The 20,096-nt window shown below is 55.1% G+C and overlaps 1 protein-coding gene across 1 annotated transcript; it reads left to right on the forward strand.

Annotated features, from left to right (window-relative positions):
• Positions 1-2,776: 2,776 nt before the first annotated feature.
• Positions 2,777-10,163, forward strand: PIRT (phosphoinositide interacting regulator of transient receptor potential channels). Its single transcript, XM_027691857.1, has 3 exons — positions 2,777-2,863; positions 3,403-3,520; positions 9,073-10,163. Exons 2-3 carry the CDS (start codon positions 3,518-3,520, stop codon positions 9,493-9,495), a joined length of 426 nt encoding a protein of 141 aa, XP_027547658.1. The 5' UTR covers positions 2,777-2,863; positions 3,403-3,517; the 3' UTR covers positions 9,496-10,163.
• The last annotated feature ends 9,933 nt before the right edge of the window (positions 10,164-20,096 follow it).

Genomic DNA, 20,096 nt, shown 5'->3' on the forward strand with positions numbered 1-20,096 from the left:
GAGTAGCTGAGGTCATTTGGCTTGTTTAGATGAAGAAGAGGTGACTGAGGTCAGACCTCACTGGGGTCTGCAGCTCTTCCCAAGGGGCAGCTCTGATCTCTGCTCTGTATGAGCAGGGACAGGATGCCAGGGAATGGCTGGAGCTGTGTCAGGACAGGGTCAGGTTGGATCTCAGCCAAAGGTTCTTCCCCCAGAGGCTGGTTGGGCACTGCCCAGGCTCCCCAGGGCAGTGGGCACAGCCCCAAGGCTGCCAGAGCTCCAGGAGGGTTTGGCTGATCCTCTGGGGCACAGGGGGTGACTCTTGGGGATGGGCTTGTGCAGGGCCAGGAGTTGGACTCAGTGATCCTTGTGAGTCCCTTCCAACTCAGGAGATCCTCCTAATGAGAACAGGGTCCTGGGGAGCCTGGGCAGTGCCCAACCAGCCTCTGGGGGAAGAACCTTTGCCTGAGATCCAACCTGAGCCTGCCCTGACACAGCTCCAGCCATTCCCTGGCTGCTGTCCCTGGTCCCCCCAGAGCAGAGCTCAGTCCCTGCCCCTCCTCTGCCCCTGCCCAGGAAGGTGGAACTGCACTGAGGTCTCCCCTCAGTCTCCTCTTCTCCAGCTGAACACACCAAGTGCCCTCAGTGTCCTCACACGGTTTCAAATCAAGGCCCTTCCCCATCCTCCTTCCCTCCTTTGGACACTCTCTAATGGCTCAATCTCTCCCTTCCATTGTGTCCTCCCAAACTGCCCCAATGTTGAGGTGAGGCCGCCCCAGGGCAGAGCAGAGCGGGACAATCCCCTCCCTGATGCCCCAGGACAGGGATGTCCCTCCTGGCTGCCAGGGCACTGCTGACTCAGGGACAACTGGCACCACCAGGACCCCCAGGGCCCTTTCCCGGCACTGCTTTCCAGCATCTCATTCCCAGTCCGTCCGTCGTTGTCCCGTTCCAGGGGCAGAACCCGGCCCTGGTCTGTGCTGGGCTCGGGCTGTGCCGGTGTCCCCGTGTCCCCAGGCGGTGGCAGCAGCGACCGCGGAGGAGCCGCGGCCGGAGGCTCGAGGGGACGGGGATGGGCTGCGAGGGGAAGGGCAGGATGAGCCCGCCCGGGCAGGGGTAACCCGGGTGGGGTGGGATACTCGCTGCGGGACGGGCTGGGAGCCATTCCCTGCTCGTTCATCCAATCCAGCCCATGGATGGCCCCACGGGACGTGTCCCAGCCCTGGAGGGATGTACCTCCAGGGATGCTCCTCAGCCATCCCTGGGGAATGTCCGGCTCCTGGTGCCTTGCCCGGGTGACCTTGGCATCCCATGGCTGGTGACCTGCCCCTTCCTTCTCCCTGCTTGGTCCCTGGGGCAGGACCGAGGTCCCAGGGACACTGCAGGGAGCACTTGGCAAGGGGGGGATGACATGAAATGCACCATGTGATGGGGCAGCTGCTGAAGCACAGGATGCTGCTGAAGCACAGGATGTCCCCCAGCAGGGCAGAAGCATCTCAGTTCAGCCTGGAGATGGTGTAAAACCAGGGTGTGAAGTGATGCTGCAGGTGCTGAAATGAAGCCTTCCCACCTCTATTTTTATTTTATTTTTTATGCCAATTGCTTCTTTAGGTCAGAAAACTTCCCACCTTGGACCTACACTGGGGAACCCAAGTCCACTCAGCTCTCCCATTCTAGAGAATCTTTTCATCTGTTCCAATAAATCCTCCCTGGATACCCCCAAAACACCTGGTTCCTTTGGCTGCAGGTTCCCAGATCAGTGGATAGTGGAGTTCACTCCATTATTCCAGAGCCATTGTGCTCAGTGAACTCACCCACCTCCCAGCAGGACATGGGGTGGACCATGGATGAGGAACCTGAGCTCGTCCCACCCCTGCCCCTTCCTGAAGAGCTCCATGACCTGTCCCATGCCCACCACTGCTGACCAGAGATCCACACAGAGCTGAGCTGAAGCACCTCAACCAGGTTCTGGCCTTCCTGGCTGAGCTCCCAACACCTGGATGAGCCCCCACCCTGACCCTCTGGCCCCCCCTTTCATTCCCAAGTGCTGCCATGGGATGCTCTGTGCCCAGCTGACCACCCTTGTGGGTCATGCCCATCTCCATGGGAGCTCCACAGCCTCTTCCCATCCCACCCCAGCCCATCTGGCCAGGGCTGTGGTGCACCTTGGACACTGTTATTCACTGCACCAAACCAACAAGAGGCCCTCAGGGATGGAGCAGCCCCACCACCACTGGAAGCAGGCCCTGGACACCAGCAGTGTCTGGAATCCAGGCTGGATCCCTTCCCTGGGCAAGTGGATTCACACTGATGTAAGAGGGGATTGAAGTTTGGCTGTGAGTTCCTGAAAGGAAACAGTATTCCAGAACCAGCTCTCTCTTCCATCCCAATAATGGACTCAGGATGTTAATTAATAGATAATTGCTAATATCTTGCATCCCTCTAATGTCTCACTGATGAGCTTCAAAGCACTTTGCAGTCACTGGCTCTGATTCTCTGCTTTGAGAGGGCACAAATTGCAGTTCAGAGACATTTCAGGAACTTGCTGATGATCCAAGTCTGGATCAGCATCAGCCCCAAGTTCTGGATTCCTGCTCCCAGCACCGACCCGCCCTGCCTCTCCTGCCACACCACTGGCCTGCCTCCCAAACCACAACCTTTTAGCAAACCCTCCCAGGGAAGCTCTCAAGGAGGCAGAGGCAGGGAAAGAAGGAGTTAAGCAATATACTGATAGGCTGGTGAGATCATCGGAGCTGGGATGCTCCATTGTTTATTAGACTCAACAGAGCCCAGTAGACAACACCCAGAGGGATGAGGGGCTTGGGATGAGCCTGGCTTTGGAGAGGGAGACCTCCTGCTGCAGCCAGCCCTCACTGCTCACCACGTAAGTAGGATGGGTGTCCATGGGTTTGGCTCTGGGGGTGCTGGAAAGGGAGAGGAGATCCAGCACGGCAAGGCTGGGGGTCACCCTCTCACTGAGCCCCTAAAAAGACTCGTAGGTGTTGTTTGCTCAGCAAGTCCCTGAACGTGCTGCTGGGACCATCCAAACTCTGGGTGACGCTGGAAAGCTGCTCCTGAGGATGCAGGGGCCTGGGCCCAGCCCAGCTGCACTTCAGCAGCAAATGGACACTGGTTCCTTCTCAATTTACACCTGACACCTGGCGGGGTTGTAGGTGATGTGAAACCCCCTGATGTGTTGCCTCATATCCCCAAGCCGGGTCTCGGAGCAGCACCAGCCACAGCCTGCCCCCCCTTCTCCAGGGGGACAGGGACATGGGGCTTCAGCACATCCCTGGCACCAGCACAACCTCCCTGCCCTCCCCCAGGGCAGAGCCTGCCCAGCCCAGCAGAACCAGCCCTCCTGGGGCTGGCACGTGGTGGCAGAGAGCTGGATGCTCTGAAATGCTGCTCTTGTCTCCACAGGAGCAGGTGGGGGGGTCCCTCCGTGGAGTGCTCAGGGGATGGTGAGGGCAAGTGGCCACCTCCCCTTCCACAGCGAGCCAGGACACTCCAGTGACAGCCAGGACACAGGCACAGCATGGTGAGTGGGGCCAGGGGGGCACGGCATGGTGAGTGGGATCAGAGACACGGCGTGGGGAGCGGGCACAGCATGGGGGTCAGGCTCAGAGAGACACTGTGTGGGGAGTGGGCTCAGAGGGGCACAGCAAGGTGAATGGGCTCAGAGAGGTTGGGCAGGGGGAGTGGGCTCAGCACTTGGTCCCTCCTGGGGGCTTCCCTGCCCTGGCACAGGAACTGGGAGCTGTTGCCCCCCAGCCCCTCCCCATGTGCAGGTACCTCAGGCAGACCTGGGGCTGTGGGGATGCTCTTCATGGGGCAGCATCGGGCAGGACAGGTTCCCACCTCCACCCTCAGGTGTGCTGGGTCACTGAATGTACCTGTCCCTCCCTGGGACCCTGACTGACAGCCACTCTCCATTAAATTTGGCAGCACTGACTTCTAACAAAAAGTTTCTGCTGAGTGTGTGTGTGCACATGTCCATGAGTGCAGCCACCTCCTCCTGGCACACACAGACCAGGAGTGTCATCTCAGGGGGTCTGTGCTGAGCTTAAACATCAGGACTGATCAAAGGGTCTGGCTGAGACCCTCCAGAGCAGCAGGAAAAGCCACACCCCAAAAAGCACATCTTGGTTTTCCTCCATTCCCCAGTTTTCTCCCAGCTGGAACCCACCAGTGAAGACTTTGCTGCCCCATTAGGGTGGCAGACTGGGCACATCTTCTGGCTGAAGGACAAACAAACCCTTTGGGTCTTTCCCTGAGGCTTTGCAGAGCACCTGATGCTGCTGTTTGCCAGGGGACCATCACAAGCCATCTGGAGGCCACTGGAAACCCTGGAGAGCTGTGGAGCAAAGGGGAGGGTCTGGGGGTCCCTCTCTGTGGGGCACTATCTAGAGCTTGGACAGCAGGTGGGGGAAGTGTGTGCTCACCTGTGTCCAGGTGACTTCCACCCAACTTCTCCACAGCACTGGAGCTGCCACCCACCCAAACCCACCAGTCTGGGGTCCTGGTGCCAGGACTCACTGGCTTTGTCTTCTTGGGGACAGCTGGCAGGGTCTGAGCCCTCAGGAAAAGCCTGGCCCTCAGTCCAGGTTGGTCTCTTTGGTTCTCCCCAGCAGGAATCAGGGCCAGCCACATCCATGGAGTGCTCAGCTCACTCTGGGATTTCCTCAGAATTTTCTTTTCTGAGGCTGTTGATTCCCAGAGGGATGTGGGGCTGGAGGGGGATCTGGTTTAGGAGAGGAGTTTCTGCTGCTGCCTAGTGGAGTGAGGAACTTTATTCAGGGCAGTGGCTCAACAGCAGAGAAGGCAGCAAAATCTATCCATAAACTTGGCCTGGATTTGCAGCAGTATTTGGTGGTTGGTTTGCAAAATCCTGAGCTTTTCCCTCAGTGGTTTGTGTGGTGAAACACGGGACAAGAGCTGCAGCCTTTGTGCACCCCACCAGCACCCACAGCTCTGCACCAGGGCAGGTCCACCCCTGCCCCACCACCAGTGCTGCCATGGGATGGCACCTGCTGAGTCCCAGGGCAAAGACCAGCTGCACTTTGGGACACTGAGAGGGGTCTCCATGAGGAAGATGCAGGTGGAGATGGACACAACTCCCTGGGGGAGCTCTGGTGTCTCCAGCCAAGCACAGTGGGGTGAGCAAGTGGCAGGAACTGCTGCAGTGGGGACTTAAGAGGAGATGTAGGAGCTCCTGAAGAATCAGGGCTGCCTCCCCAGATGAAAAGGAGATGGCCAGGCTGAAGACTGGACTGGGGCAGTAAATCCAGCTCTTGCATGGCTGGGATGGCTCAGGGCTATGCACAGGGACAGAGTCTTCAGATGGGGCTGTTGCCCCACTTTTGGCACAGCTCTGGTCACATCTGCAGGTTCTTTCCAGCATCCCGGGTCCTGGCTGGGATGTCAGGGCTGAGAACTGCTCCTGAGGGCTGGCAGGTGAGGAATGGCATCCGTGGGATGGGCTGAGGGACCTGGGACAGAGCCCTCAGGTGCTCTACTCAGCCCAAAGCTCCCCCTCAGCACCACCACAGAATGTCCCCAGTGTCCCCAAGGTGGTACCCAGGGGTGTGCTGTGCTTTGGCACTGGGGTCCCCAGCAGCACCAGCAAACAGGACTCCAAGATTTCCCAGTTCAGAGACCAAACATCACCACACAAAGCACTGGGAGAGCAAAGGGGGGAGAAACAGAATCACATGAGGCTCTTCCCGATGGAGTGGGAAAGGAAAGATCCCAGTGTTACCTCCAGCTCCAAGAGCTGCCAGGGTTTCAGCAGCACAGCAGACACACCAGATGTGAAATCTGAGACAGGACAGTAAAGAGTCATCTGCTGATTCTCTCCTTCCAACAACAGTGGTTAAAAAAACTGGGAGAAATCTGATAGCACTTTGCTGCCAGGCTGCTCAGGCCAACCATCAAATCTGAGCACATCTGGGGTGAATTAGGGATGGAGCACGGGCAAGGCAGGAACTGGAATTGCATTAACTCTCCCAAGAGCTGCAGATCCTTTCAGTGCTTCCAAACAGGCTCCCAGGCACTGGCAGGGAGTGAAATCCTTCCCCAGCTAACAATGGGAAAAGTGTGACCAAAAAAGGATGCTCTGCCAGGAAGTGCTGGAGAAATGAGCATTGTCTGGGAATTGTGGTGAGAAGGGTGGCTTTGCCAGAAAATAAAAGGAGGGAATAAATCCACTCTGGAGGAAATGGAAAGCTGAAAGGGGGATGATGGTTTCAGCCTGACATTAACCCCCTGCACAACGCACAGAGCTCAGAGCACCCCTGGGTGCAGAGGAAGGACACAGCCCATGGGCAAGCAGGGAGTGGGGTGCCTAAATATGGGACAAGACAGCCTGGATTAGGCTGCTGAGGATTATTCCAGAGAATAAAGCAAATTTCCAACTGCAGAGCCAAATTAAAATTGTACTGTGGCTTGATCATAAAACCTCCCCATGAGAGATGTTACAAGGACGAAGACAAAAAATGCCACCCCAGGGTGACATTTCAGGAGGAGTCTGATTGACACTAGAAGAGGAGGATTTGCACTAGAAAAGGAGGGGCAGCTGGGGGGCTCAGCCTGGAGAAAAGGAGGCTCAGGGGGGACCTTCTGGCTCTGCAACCCCCTGACAGGAGGGGGGAGCCGGGGGGGGTCGGGCTCTGCTCCCAGGGAACAAGGGACAGGAGGAGAGGACACAGCCTCAAGCTGTGCCAGGGGAGGGTCAGGTTGGACATGAGGAGGAATTTCTTCCTGCAAAGGGTGGTCAGGCCTTGGCAGGGGCTGCCCAGGGAGGTTTGGAGTCCCCACCCCTGGAGGTGTCCCAGGAAGGCCTGGCCGTGGCACTCAGTGCTCTGGGCTGGGGGACAAGGGGGGGATCAGGCACAGGGTGGACTCCATGGGCTGGGAGGGCTTTTCCAACCTCAGTGATTCTGGGATTCTGGGATTCTATACCAAGATGGCAGAAATGTGTCACCTCCTCTCTCTGTGTTTCCTGCTCCAACAGAGAGGAGTGAAAACTGAAGACAGGAGGGATGTAAATGTTGTCCATTGTTCTTGGCTTTCATTTTTTGCGTGTTGGCCCTGGTCTGGCAAACCTGAAACATCCCAAAATACATGGATACTGCCAGTTGTTTCTCCAGCTGTGAGCAGGGGCTGGTGCTGTGGGAGGGCTCCTGAGCTGGGCAGCAGCAGGACACTGAAGTGCCCTGCCCTGTGACAGCTGGGTCACCACAGTGTCTGTGCTGGGGGGCACTAAACTGAGAAATTACATCTGTCTCTTTTCAGAGAGAGCCACAAACCTTGATAGGGACACAGGTGAAAGAGTAAGAGAGGTGCTGGCTGGCACCCAGCCATCAGCATCCACAGATGGGCACTGGGCCCAGTAGGGTTGGAATATGGGCAGGTTTCCTTCAGATGGTGCCTCTGAAGCTGTGCCAGCCCTGTGTGGCTGCACTGAGGTGGTGTTTGCTCTCACATTGATCAGCAGCAATGGCAACAGAGCTGGGGCTGCCCCTCCACACCTGCTGCAGCCACAGGCAGGGTGCACATCCAGCCTGGGATCAGCTGTGATGTGAAGCTCCTGGAGAGCCACCCCATGGGCCAGCAGCAGGGCTGGGCTGAGCAAACACCCAGGCAAATGGAGCCCAAAGCAGGATATTAAATTACCTGCTCAGGATCAAGCCCACTTAGGCTCAAAGCTCGTGTGGTGCTCAGGCAGAGCTGTGCTTGGCAGTGCAGAGGGCACAGAGCCCCACTGGGGTCCTGTGCCCAGGCCAGCGTGGATGTGGCTGCTGGGGGGCACAGGGGAGCCCCGTGGGGACAGCTTGGGCTTGGCAGCAACCACCAGGCTCTGCTGGGTGGTGCTGGCACAAGGGAGATGCTCCAGGCTTTTGCAGAGCACCCCTTTGCCCCAAGGGTGGTCCCAGCAGAGGACAGGGCAGTCCCAGCCCTCCTGACACCACTGAGCCCCCGGGAGGAAGCCTGGCAGCTCAGGCAGGAGTTGGCTTTGCAAAAACAAATCTGATTCCTCGATGTGAAGCATCCACGTCCCTCTCCTGCCCTCCTCAGCCCTGGCATCTGCACAGGTTCATCCCTGCTGGGCTTCCCAGCAGCAGGAACACTTCCCAGTCCAGATCCCTGCAGTGTCCTCAGCAGAGCCCTGAGCAAACAGTGGGTACCATTATGCTCAGCCCTTCCCATTTCCCATAATGTTTTCTCAGTGCTAAAGGCACTTTATTTCTGGAAAAATGTATTTACCCCTTGAGCTGATGAAAAACTAATGTGCCAGAAGCCACACTGCTGACCCAGCTGTCCCAGGGCAGGGCATTTCAGTGTCCTGCCCAGCTCAGGAGCCCTCCCACGGCACCTGCCCCAGCTCACAGCTGGAGAAATAATTCCTGTGGGACCAGGACTTGCCACCTCCCATCTGAGCATTTAGGTGGAAGTGAGAAGCTCCTGCGCTGCAGCTGCAACAAGGCTGGGTGTGGCAGCGAGGAATATGCAGCCCTGGGGGTCTGAAGGAACCTTCAGCCCATGGGAAGGGGCTTTCTGCTGTCCCACAGAGTGTTCCTGACATGACACTCCTGTGTCTCAGCTTCTCCACCTGCAAAAGGGACACACGACCATGTCACGAGGTGCTGGGGTGTAATTTGGGATCTGGGAGGGAAGGCAGGTCCAAGGACAGAGCCAGCATCACCAGCCCTGCCTGCAGCACCCTGCTGTTCCCCCGGAAGCAGCCAAGAGCCCGGGGAGGTTCAAGGTAGTGGGTTCCACTGAATTCCTGTGCGAGCTGGGAGCTGCTGAGCTGGAAGGTGTAAGGACAGGGACAGGGACTGCAGGAGTCCCACTATCCATGGCTGGGCAGTGGGACTTCACAGGCATCTTCTGTCCAGCCTACCTGCAGGCCCCCATTGCCAGCTCCTACATTTCATTGCTCTCACAGGTGTGATGCTCCTCGTGCCCTGCAGTGACCCACAAAGCCTCCTCCACCTCCCTTTGAGTTGCACTCACTGGTGACCAAAAGGGAAGCACCTCCATCCTCCGTCACTTGCCCGGCTCTGCTTTCTCTTTTGTCCATCACAGGTCACCTCCTCAGACCCCACCACCATGGAAATCCCCCCCAAGAGCCCTGATGGGAGTGAGAGGTCTCCTCCCTCCAGGGAGCTGATCACCAGTCGCACGGGGAGCACCCTCTGCATGAGCTCCCGCAGCGAGTCCATCTGGACCAGCACCTCCAGGAGCAAGTGGGAGGTCTACCACAAGCCTGTGATCGTGGTGTCTGTTGGAGCAGCCCTCTTCCTCTTCGGGACGGTCATCATCATCCTCTCCTGCTTCCTGAAAGATGAGAAAAACATTTTCAAAATGTCTGGCCCGGCTTTCCTGTCCCTGGGGCTGATGCTGCTTGTTTGTGGCCTTGTGTGGATCCCCATCATCAGGAAGAAGCAGAAGCAGAGACAGAAGTCACAGTTTCTACAGAGCCTCAAGTCCTTCTTCTTTAACCGCTGAGAGCAGCCCAGGACCTTCCTGGAAAGGTTCCCCTCCCTTCTACCAAGCTGTGCTGATTAGCCATAAAAAGAAACATGTTCTTGTACTCTCCTAGAGGATTTCATCCCAGTAAGTCTCTTCCCTACATGGTTTCCAGTGTCAAAATGAACTTTGTATTTCATCCAAGTAATGTCAGAAAAAAAGGGAGAAGGATTTTCCAGCTGAGCCCAGCAAGGCAGTTCAAAATTCTCTGTGTCATTGGGTCAGTGAGTGACCCAACAGCACATGGTGGGTAAAGCAAAGCTCCCAAGTAACCTGGGCTAAAGCAAAGCTCCACAGTTACCTGGCTCCACCCAGGAGCTTCTGCAAGATACATCAGCAGAGAGGAGCCATCTGACTGCAGAGTGAGAGCCAGGCTGGTGTGAACATTGCTGCAAAATGCAGTTTTGGGTGGAGAAACTGAGAGGCCAGATGTGGTTCATCCTGAGGTAGTGAAGAGGAGAAGCAGGACAAAATAGTTCCAGATCACTTTGTATCAGAAGAGGCCACCACAATGGGCAGTACACATCATCAGAGCTTAGGAAACCAGACATGATGCCCATGGCCAGAACATTCCTGTCATTCCTAGAATCACAGAATTATTGAGGTTGGAAAAGAATTCCAAGCCCATGGAGTCCACCCTGTGCCTGATCCCCACCCTGTCCCCCAGCCCAGAGCTCTGAGTGCCACGGCCAGGCCTTCCTTAGACACCTCCAGGGATGGGGACTCCAAACCTCCCTGGGCAGCCTCTTCCAAGGCCTGACCATCCTTTGCAGGAAGAAATTCCTGCTGATGTCCAACCTGACCCTCCCCTGGCACAGCTTGAGGCCGTTTCCTCTTGTCCTGTCACTTCGTGACCCCCACCTGCCTACGCTCTCCTCTAAGGTAGTTGTAGAGAATTGTCCCCCCTGAGCCTCCTTTTCTCCAGGCTGAGCCCCCCCAGCTCCCTCAGCTGCTCCTGCTGCTCCAGCCCTTCCCCTGTTGCCCTTCTCTGGACACCCTCCAGCCCCTCAATGTCTTTCTTTCAGTGAGGGGTCCACTGACTTGTCACAACTGCTGGGCCACTGGAGCTCACTCTGTGCTCAGTGTGGGGCATTCCCAGGCTGTATTTATTGCTCCAAAGGGTCAGAGTGAGGAGCAGCATCACAACCATCGTGTTCTGGGTGTTTAAGGAAGGCTGTTCCCCAAGGCCTGCAGGGCCAGAGCTGTCTGACAACGTCTGTCCATCTGCACTGGTGGTGTTTGTCAGAGCCACCCCTGAACCCCAACCATCAGCCTGTTGGTGCCACCAGAACTGGACCACAGGCAAGAGAGACATGTTTGTTACCTCCACCCTGCCTTTAATAAATGAGTGCCTGAGACAATTCACCAAGGAAAGCACTGGTCCTTCCTGCATGGATTTGGTTTCATTTTGTATTTTCAGCAAGCTGGAATTACTTTAAAAGACAAATTTGGAACAGAAATTCTCAGTCTGAAGAGCTGGGCTCAGTCTGGACAGCGAGATCTGGGTTGATATAAATAGGCCCATAATGTCCAGGGTTCAGGCACTGATGAGAGGCTGATATTCCAGAAGTGCTGATCCCATCTGGATCCTGAGCCTGGTGGGACCCCCCCAGCACAGCAAGCACTGGCTCAAAGGCCCTGGCCCCTGCTGTGGGGTGAGAATGTGGTCAGTGCTTCAGAAGCAAAGAGAAACAGAGAAGAGGAGACCCCACCAAGCTGCCCTTTGTAGTCTGCACCTCCACAGGGAAGCTGAGGCATCCCTGCTGCTCTTCCAGATGCTGTGGGAGGTGGGGAGGTTGGCAGGGGGTGCATGGAGAGAATCTGAATGTGTTTGGTTTCAGACAGACAGGGTTTGATAGCCTCCCTCAGCTGCTGATGAGAGGAAGCCCATGAAAGCCCTCAGCTTCCTCTAACCCAATATCCCACATCTACCAACAGCTCCCAAGGAGCACTGGAGGAAGCACAAGGAATGGGATGTGCAGACAACAGTCCTTCTCCTGGTTAGTGCCCAGCTAACTGCAGCTCAGAGCCAAGGCAGAGGCTGCTCAGCCCCCTGTTTAACAGCCACTGACAGAGCCAACACAGCCACCTCCTTCTCTTTTGCCCCCTTTTTCGGATCAGTTTGTGCTTTCAGCCTCTGCAACATCCTGGAGCCACAATTCCTCCCAGCTCCCTGATTTGCCAGACAGGCTGGAAGCTCTGCACAGCATCAGGAGACACAGCAGAGGCAGAGGGGCCCAGACCCTGCAGCTGCAGATCAGCAGACACCCAGCAGGGCATGACAAGGGACATGTGTCCCCTGTCACCCAGGACCAGGCAGCTGCAGCTCTGGGAACTGTGCTCAGGGCTGAGGGTTGATTCCTTCAGGAAATAGGGAACCTCCTCCTGGCAGACTCAGGTTGAACTCCCTTATTTCTGAAACTGGTGCCACACCAGCATTTCTGCCAGCAAATATGGTCCAAGATGCCCACATCCCAAAGCATTTGGGCTTCCACAACCTGGCTCACTGGGAGCTTGGGCTCACCTTGCCCCTGCTGTCAGGCTGCCCCCAGTTTGTGACCAGGGCTGGGCAGTGCCATGTGCCTGGAGATCCCTCCCCCAGTGTGGGCAGAGCTGGAGGTGGCACATCCCATCCTGGCAGCTGACACAGCTGGATTAGGAGGAGTTGAGCACACAGCCCTTGCCCCAGGCTCAGCCTAGCCCTGAGCTCTGTGTCCTGGGAGTGCAGATGTGTGTCCCTGCCAGCCAGTGCCAGGTTTGGGGGTGTCCCAGGTGTATGTTCTGGCCCCAAACCCAGCAAACCTCTGTTCCTCAGCCATTCATTGTGTTGTTCCAGGCTTTGCCTGTTTTTCCAATCCTGCCCTGGCAAAAGGAGCAACCTCTGCTGATTTCACTGCAATGGCCAGAGGATAGTCACCTAAAATTCCTGCTCAGGGGCAGCTGCAGCCAGAAAAACAGATGGACATCAGGACTCTGGAGGGGGAAATCATGGAGCAGCATGAAGAGCATCTCCAGGGTCCCGGTTGGATGCAGATCTGGGCACAAGTAGAGTCCTAAAGCTGCACAGGCTGGAAGAGGCACCTGGAAATGCCTGTTCAGCCAGGGCAGGCTGTCCAAAGGGATGTGACAGAACTCCTAAAAGGCCTGGAGAGAGGGAGCAGGGGTCCTGCTCTCTGTGCCTCATGGCCAGGGATAAGGAGACGGTCAGTGAAATGTTAATATGATAAGAAGTCATTGAGACAAAGAATTTAATTGGATTCCAGGCTGGTCATTTATAACAGGAATATTAGATTTCATTAAAAGAAAAATTTCCCAAGGGACTTGCACGTGGCTGCTCTGGTCTCCTCTTTGCTCTGTGCCTGTGGGGAGGGAGGGGAGGCTGTGGGGGGAGGGAGCTGGGGCAGGGGAAGGGGTGGTACCCTCTGGACAGAGGGGGCTCACTTGGGACAGAAGGAGATGAAGAGAGGGGCAGGAGCTGCAGGTTTGTCTGGGTGCTGTCCCTGTGTGCTGGGTGAGGATCTCAGGGCTGGGGGCCTCAGTGGACACCTCTGTGGAGATGTGAGCAGCACCAGGGTGGCACAGGAAAGTGCCTGGCAAGAGGATGGAGATGCCCAGGTGATGGTAAAGGCAATCAGCCGAGGAGAGGATTTATCAGGTGGATCTCTATCACTGGCTGCCCAGATCTGTGGCGGGACAGGGAGAGAAAGGGAGAGGAATGTTAATTGAAGGGAAAGTCAGATTAACAGCTTGGAGATAACTGCAGATGGAATTCCAGGAACAAAGTGATAACTCTCCACTTTGTAACACAGGGTGTAAATGCCTGGTCACTGCTGGGAAGGTGGGTGGACTTTGAATCCGTGCTCCCAACACTGGGAATTCCATCACTCTCTCGAAATGAGCTGGAGCAACTTAGGGAAACAGAGGTGCAGAGTGTCCTGAAGGCTGCTCACAAGGGATTCATTAGGAGCTGACATAAAATACTTGTCCTACTGTGGCCCAGGAAAACCCCCCAGGGCTGATGAGAAGTGAATTTCTGTGCTGGGGACCAGTGAATCTCTACCTCCCTGGGATGTGGGAGGCAGGGAGTATCCATGGGTTCAAAGTGGTTTTATGGACAACAGACAGAGGAAGAGACAGCAGAAGCAAGAGAGAAGAATGTGCCCTCTAACTGTAGCATAACAGTGGTGGATGCTGGAGAAGTCCACAGGGAGCAGATGCCAGGAGGGACTGGGCCCACGTGTTGTCTCCTCCTGCCACTGCTGGAGTCACCACTGGACCTTTGATCAGAACATAGGGCAGTTCAGGTCTTGGGGCTGTTCCCATGCACCTACAAATCACTGTTTTACACTTCCCAATATTCCTCTTTGCCCCACTGAAGCCTGTTTGAATCCCAATGTGATGCTTCAGAGCAGACCAAAGCAAAACATGGGTAAAGAGAGGATCAGGTTTTCCAGCAAACATAACCATGCCCAGCTCTCACTATAGCCAGTTTGGATGTGATCTGCCAGCTTCCCTTGGTCTATAAAAAGAACAGGAAATCTATTAAAAAAGTCATTATCTCTGCAGAGCAGTTCAAGGAGGAAATACTTCCCTGCGTCTCAAAGGTCAGCCTGACCAACCAGCCCAGCAGGCTCTGCTGGGGATGACACCCTGCTCTGGGGTGTCTGACCTGCTGCTTCATTCCTGGGCCTCAACAGAAGCCAAACCTCCCAAAGATGCTGCACAGCCGTGTTACAAACCTCCCTCTGAGGATGCTAAATTATGGTTTATCTCCAGAACCTAAAGGGGACTTGAGGGGACTTTGAACAAGGGCCTCGAGTGACAGGACAAGGGGGAGTGGCTTCAAAACGACAGAGGGCAGGGTTAGATGGGATATTGGGAATAAATTCCTTCCTGTGAGGGTGGCGAGGCCCTGGCACAGGTTGCCCAGAGAAGCTGTGGCTGCCCCTGGATCCCTGGAAGTGTCCAAGGCCAGGTTGGACGGGGCTTGGAGCAACCTGGGCTGGTGGAAGGTGTCCCTGCCCATGGCTGGGGGTGGAAGAAGATTGTCTTTAATGTCCCTTCCCACTCAAACCATTCTGTGACTCCCTGACCTCAGCTCACACTGACTGGACTCATCCCTGGTGCAACCAGCAGATTTCTGCAGCTGCTGCTGGGAATGGCACCAACGTTCACCCTCCTCCTCCAGGGATCAATGATCCAGCTGTGGAAGGCAGCAGGTGGCCACTGATGTCTGTCAGCACAGGAATATGTTCCACTGACAACTTCCACCACTCTTTCCTGGAAATAAGGCCAAGGGCTCCTGGGGCCACAAGGGCTGATACCCCGAGTTCCTGCACCCTGAAAGGCTGCTGGTGCTTCTTCCACCTTGGGGAGCAGATGACATGCCACCAGCAGGAGTTGCAATTGCCCATCCCTCCTGAAAGCACCAGCCTTCCCTGTCTTTAATGAGCCAGGATGAGGGTAATAACTTCAGAGGACTCTCAGTGCTCACAGTGAGCTTGAAATCCTACAAAAACCCCTTCCTATTTGCCACAAGGTGTGAGGCACATGAAACTATGGAACCAGCTCAGATTTACACCATAGCACCACTGAGAAAGGCACAGGAAAGCTGGAAGAGGTGGATTTGAGCAAACATGCCCCAGCTGTGCCCCTGAACCCTGCTGAGGGAGCAGGACTGTCACCCAAACCACGGCAGAGCGGGTGGATCTGGTTATTTCTCACCCAGCTGTGGTCCTGCTGTGCTCTGGGTGTTCCAGGGTAGGAAATGCCTCTGGCCATGCTCAGACATGTGCAGCCCCAGGGCTGAGTTCCCCTTTCTGGAGCTGGAAATTGCAGCACCAAGAGTAGTCGTGTTTTTTCTCCTTTTTTTTTCTCCTTTCCCCAGCTGGAATATCAGGTTGCACAGAAATCGGCACCGAGAAAAAAACTGTTTATTGCCAGTGCTCTGACCCAGGGGATTCAAAGCTCTGCTTCTCTTCATGTAGCAGCACTGGTGATGGTAAAACTCCTGCTCCCTGTGTTGCAGGGTTTGCAGCATCCAGACCACTGTGAACACTGAGGGGCTTCTGAGACATCAGTCTCCAACCCAGCCCCCATTCCAGCATCCCTGTGAAGGAAATAACAGGAATTCCAGTCTGCTGGTACAGCCTGGTTTTAACCCAGGCAGAACCTGAACTGAGCCTCAACTACAGGGGTGGAAGGGCTCCCAGGACACCACCAAGAAGCAGCTGAAAATATGTGTGTGTGTCCCCTCACCTCATTTTCCTTGGTCTCAAAATCTGCTCAGGCCCCATTAGGGGTGATAAAACTTTCCATCCCTTTCCATGCTGGAGCATCCTGGGTGTGCAAGAGAAGAGCTGGGAGGGGCCAGGACTGGTGTAGGACTGAGGTCCCCAGCTGTGTATTGGGCTGGGCCACAGCCTGAACATCTGGCACGGGCAGCTGGACAACCTGTGTCACCCCTGTGGAAGGACTAAGGGAACCCCAGCTTGCCCAGAAAGCACTTCCCCGGGTATTCATTTAACCAGGAGCCTCCTTTGACACTTCTGAACCTCAATATTTCACCTGTCTAGTCTAAACTCCATCCCTGGGTGGCTCAAACCCTCTCTGGTCCAGACATGGCCTTCCCAGCACGTGCCAGTGTGCTCCATGAAGGCAGGAAAGAAATTCAGCTTCTCCACATCCTTCTTGTCCTCACAGGCTCTGCATTATTTGCAGCCTTGCCAAGGCTCAGCAGCCTTGGTTGGAGCCTGAGCTCACCTGGCTGAGGAGCTCCCAGGAGACTTTTGCTGCTCTCCAACAGAAGTAGGAGCTGTAAACCCCAAGGGACACGAAATCTCTTGTGCCAAAAGCAGCTGAAAGCAGCTGAAAGCAGCAGAAAGCAGCTTTCCCAGCTCTGCTGAGATCAGTGCTGAGCTGGGCCCTGCAGGTAAATGGGAAGCAGGTCACCAGGTTTGCCCTGTGTGTGTGGCATCACCTCTGCTCCAGCAGGACTGGTGACATCTCTGCCTGAGAGACCAGGGATGGGTCCTGGTGGCTCCCAGTTTAAATCCTTGCTGGGAAAAGCTGCAGCCCAGTGCAGCCCATTGACTCTGGTTTCCCAAGTGACCACAGCCACTGTGTGGTGCAGAGATCCCCCCTCTGCTCGTGGGGAGGGGGTGTCAAAGGTCTTTCGGGTGTGTGGGGGCTGCCCCAGCCCTCCTGGACCCGCAGGTTTGGGGGTGTGGGGTTCTGGGTGTGGGGTTCTGAGTGTGGGCTTTGGCCCTGCATTGTCCTTCAGCAGGGAACCAGCAGCCCAGTGTGGATCTGCCCTGCAGGAGGCAAGGTTGGCATCTGGGTGCACTTCAGTGGTTCTGAACCCTGCCAAGCAGGGCAGGAGGGCTGGGATCTGCCCATGGTGGCACTAAAGGAAATGTGCCACCCTGAATCAATAGTGTCACTAGATAAAGTCACTCCCTGGGTTGGAAAGGAACCCAAACCATTCCAGGAGTTCATTTGTCTCCAATTAATGGTTCAGAAGACTGAAACAATGCATTTTGCTCCAAAAATACTTCAAAAAGATCAGTAAACCCTGTGTACCTCTTCTGCCTTTTTCTAGCCCAGTTCTATCATGGCTGGAAAGATGATGTGAGTGGAAAACACGGGTTCCTGGAGCTGGCCCTGAGCAGATTTGCAGAAGGATGTGGCAAGAGGGAACCAGTTCTTCCCAGGGGACAGTGAAGTTGCTTCCCAAGTATCAGTAGGGAGCAGTCTGAGAGGACAGATGGAAGTGGTCTGACAACATCTTTGGCTGAAGGGAACCAGCCCATCCATGTTCAACTGCAGCACGTGGAGACAAACCAGGCAAGGAGCCTTCAAAAAGTGTGTCCTGCAGGGAAAACCAGCTGAATCCCTGTGCCATGGGCTGAGCTGGCCTGGAATATCTGCCTGGGGATGAGGAGGGAGAGGATGGGCAGCACAGTGCAGCTTGATGGAGCAGCCCAGGGTTGGTTCATGGGGATCCTCAGCCACAGCTCCACAGGGATGAGCCTGCAGTGGGAAAGGCTCAAGCTGCCAGAAATGCAGGGCTTGCAGACAGCTCAGCTTTGGCAGGGCTGGGCAAACTCCCTCCTGTGGCACAAGGGGACTGGTTTCCTTCAAGGCCAGTGCGTCCCTGCGGGGTTGGAGCATTTTAGGGTCATGTCTCAGCTACAGGACTTGTGTTTTGAGGAGAGAAGCTGCTCTCTGAGCACTCACCTGCCAGGTCTGGGGGTAGGAAGAGCTGCCTGGGTCAAATGAAAGCAGCTCAGAGCAATTTATATTGAACTCCTAGGACATCTCCCTGGGGAGGAATGGTAAAACCAGCACCCCCCCCCCTGCAGACACTGAGTGAGAGATGCTGAGTGATTGTACCTCACACACTCCTCTGGGGAAGGAGCCCAGGCAGGAACAGCACTGGGTTAGGGAAAGCTCTTTTCTCCAGCACACCTTCCTTGCTGAGCCCTGGCTGCTGCTGCTGCTCTGGAAATCATCCCACAGAGCACAACCCTGCAAAGCCTCCCAGCACGAGGGGCTTTAACTCACACTCCTTTAACACACACCTGGGGGTTTAACACCCCCTTCTACTGAAAGAAACCCCCCCACTCCACAAGGCCCTTCCCAGCCCAGGTCAGCTCAGCCCACCCAGCCCTGGTGCAGAGGGGGTCCAGCCCCCCATCCCAGTGCTGTGTCCATGGCTTTGAAGGCTCCATGGCAGCAGAAAGCAGGATCTCCAAACACCCCCCGGGAGCAGCAGCAGCAGCAGAAGATGCTCCTGAGGACAAGAGAGGGGTGGAGGAGCTGCATTTCTCTGCCTGCCTTGCAGATCAGGCTGGCACAGGCTGGAAAGGCTGTCACTGGACCAGAGAGGGGCTGAGGCACCCAGGGATGGAGTTTAGACTGGAGAGGTTAAATACTGAGGTTCAGAAGTCTCAAAGGAGCAATGTCAGCATTGCCAGGCACAGCTGTAAAACCATCCCAGCGGGTTCACAAGCAGGAACTCAGCAGGTTCAGCTGGCTCAGACTCACAGCCCCAGGAGCTGAAGGGCTGAGCAGAGCTCCCAGCAGTGCCCTGGGGCAGCTCCTCTCTGCTCCTCCACCCACCTCCCTGGTGCCATGGGCTGTGCCCAGTGCTGCCTTCCCTGGGCAGCTCCTTCTGATGGACACACGTGTGGAGCTGGGATTGGGGCAGCTGAGGAACACTCTGGAAGTGCTGGATATCCTGGCCTGCAGTTTCAGAATCCTAAATGAACTTTTAATTGTTTTGTTGTTGTTGTTGTTGTTGTGTGTGTGTGTTGGATTATGGTTTTTAAGGATTCATTATTGCTAAATTCATTTTGCTGGCTGTAGTTACTAAATTGTAGTCAGGGGTCCTTTTTCAAAATACTTTCTTGGAGCATTTTACTGAATATAATACTTTGTGTACAAATGCAGGAGTTATTAGTCCTTAGATGTACTTTAAAATTCGAGAGTGGTAAATAATAAAATATTAATAATAATTAATAATATAATAATAAAATAATAATAATAATAAAAATTGGAGGGTTTTTTCCAATGTGTGGTGGTGTTTTGGATTTCGGATTTGACCTTAAATGATCAAAACCAAAGCAAGCCAGAAGCTGCCTCAAACTGTGCCAGGGGAGGTTATAGGTTATATATTAGGAAAATTTTGTTCACTGAAATATGCTCCCCAGGGAAGTGGTTGAATCAGCTTTCCTGGAGGTATTTAAAAGACCTGGATTTAAAAAAACCCAGGGTTTAGGCTGTGTTTGGGTGGGGGAAATCAAGCAGAACTGGAAGGAGGGTTGTGATTCATCCCAACCCCAAACACTGCATTGAACTTGGCACAATCCATGAGCACACCAGCCCAAAGTGGGACCCTAAGGGCTGGTCCAGGCATGGGGCAGGTCCTGACCAACTTCTACAAGTTCTCTTGCTCTGCTTTTCATTCCTGGGCTACCTCAGGCATGGGATGCAGCCTGGGAGATTCTTGGCCTGCTCTGGTGAGATCAAGGTGGCACAAACCCTTTTGTGGGGCTGCACACACCTGGGTTGACCTGAGGCCCTGCCATCAGACCCATCCTTCCCACTGTTTGTTCTGGAGAGTGCCCATAGTCTGAGTGGGGTTCCTGGGGTGCTGTGCCCTCTGCCCCACATGGATAATGCCTGGTGGGATCAGGGATCAGGCTGGAAAGGACAGAAGAGCATTGAGGCATCTTCTGCAGCTCTACCACTACAACAAAAACTGAGTGTGTGACTGAGCAATTACAGACTGGTTTGGGTTGGAAGGACATCTGGGTTGAGCCCAAGGTTTTGATGTGTGCAGGTGGAGCTGCTGATGGAGGTTATGATTGAAGACTTCACTGACATCTTCGGGGAGGAGAGGACTGGAGATGCCTCTCCCCAGGGCAGTGGTCACAGCCCCAAACCTGACAGAGCTCAAAGAACACTTGGACAACACTCTCAGGGGCAGGGTAGGATTGTTGGGGTGTCTGTGCAGGGCCAGGAGTTGGACTGGATGATCCTTGTGGGCCTTCCAGATAGGAATTTTACATGATTCT

Source organism: Neopelma chrysocephalum, unplaced genomic scaffold (assembly GCF_003984885.1).
Source record: "Neopelma chrysocephalum unplaced genomic scaffold, ASM398488v2 Primary Assembly neopelma1_84, whole genome shotgun sequence".
NCBI lineage: Eukaryota > Metazoa > Chordata > Aves > Passeriformes > Pipridae > Neopelma > Neopelma chrysocephalum.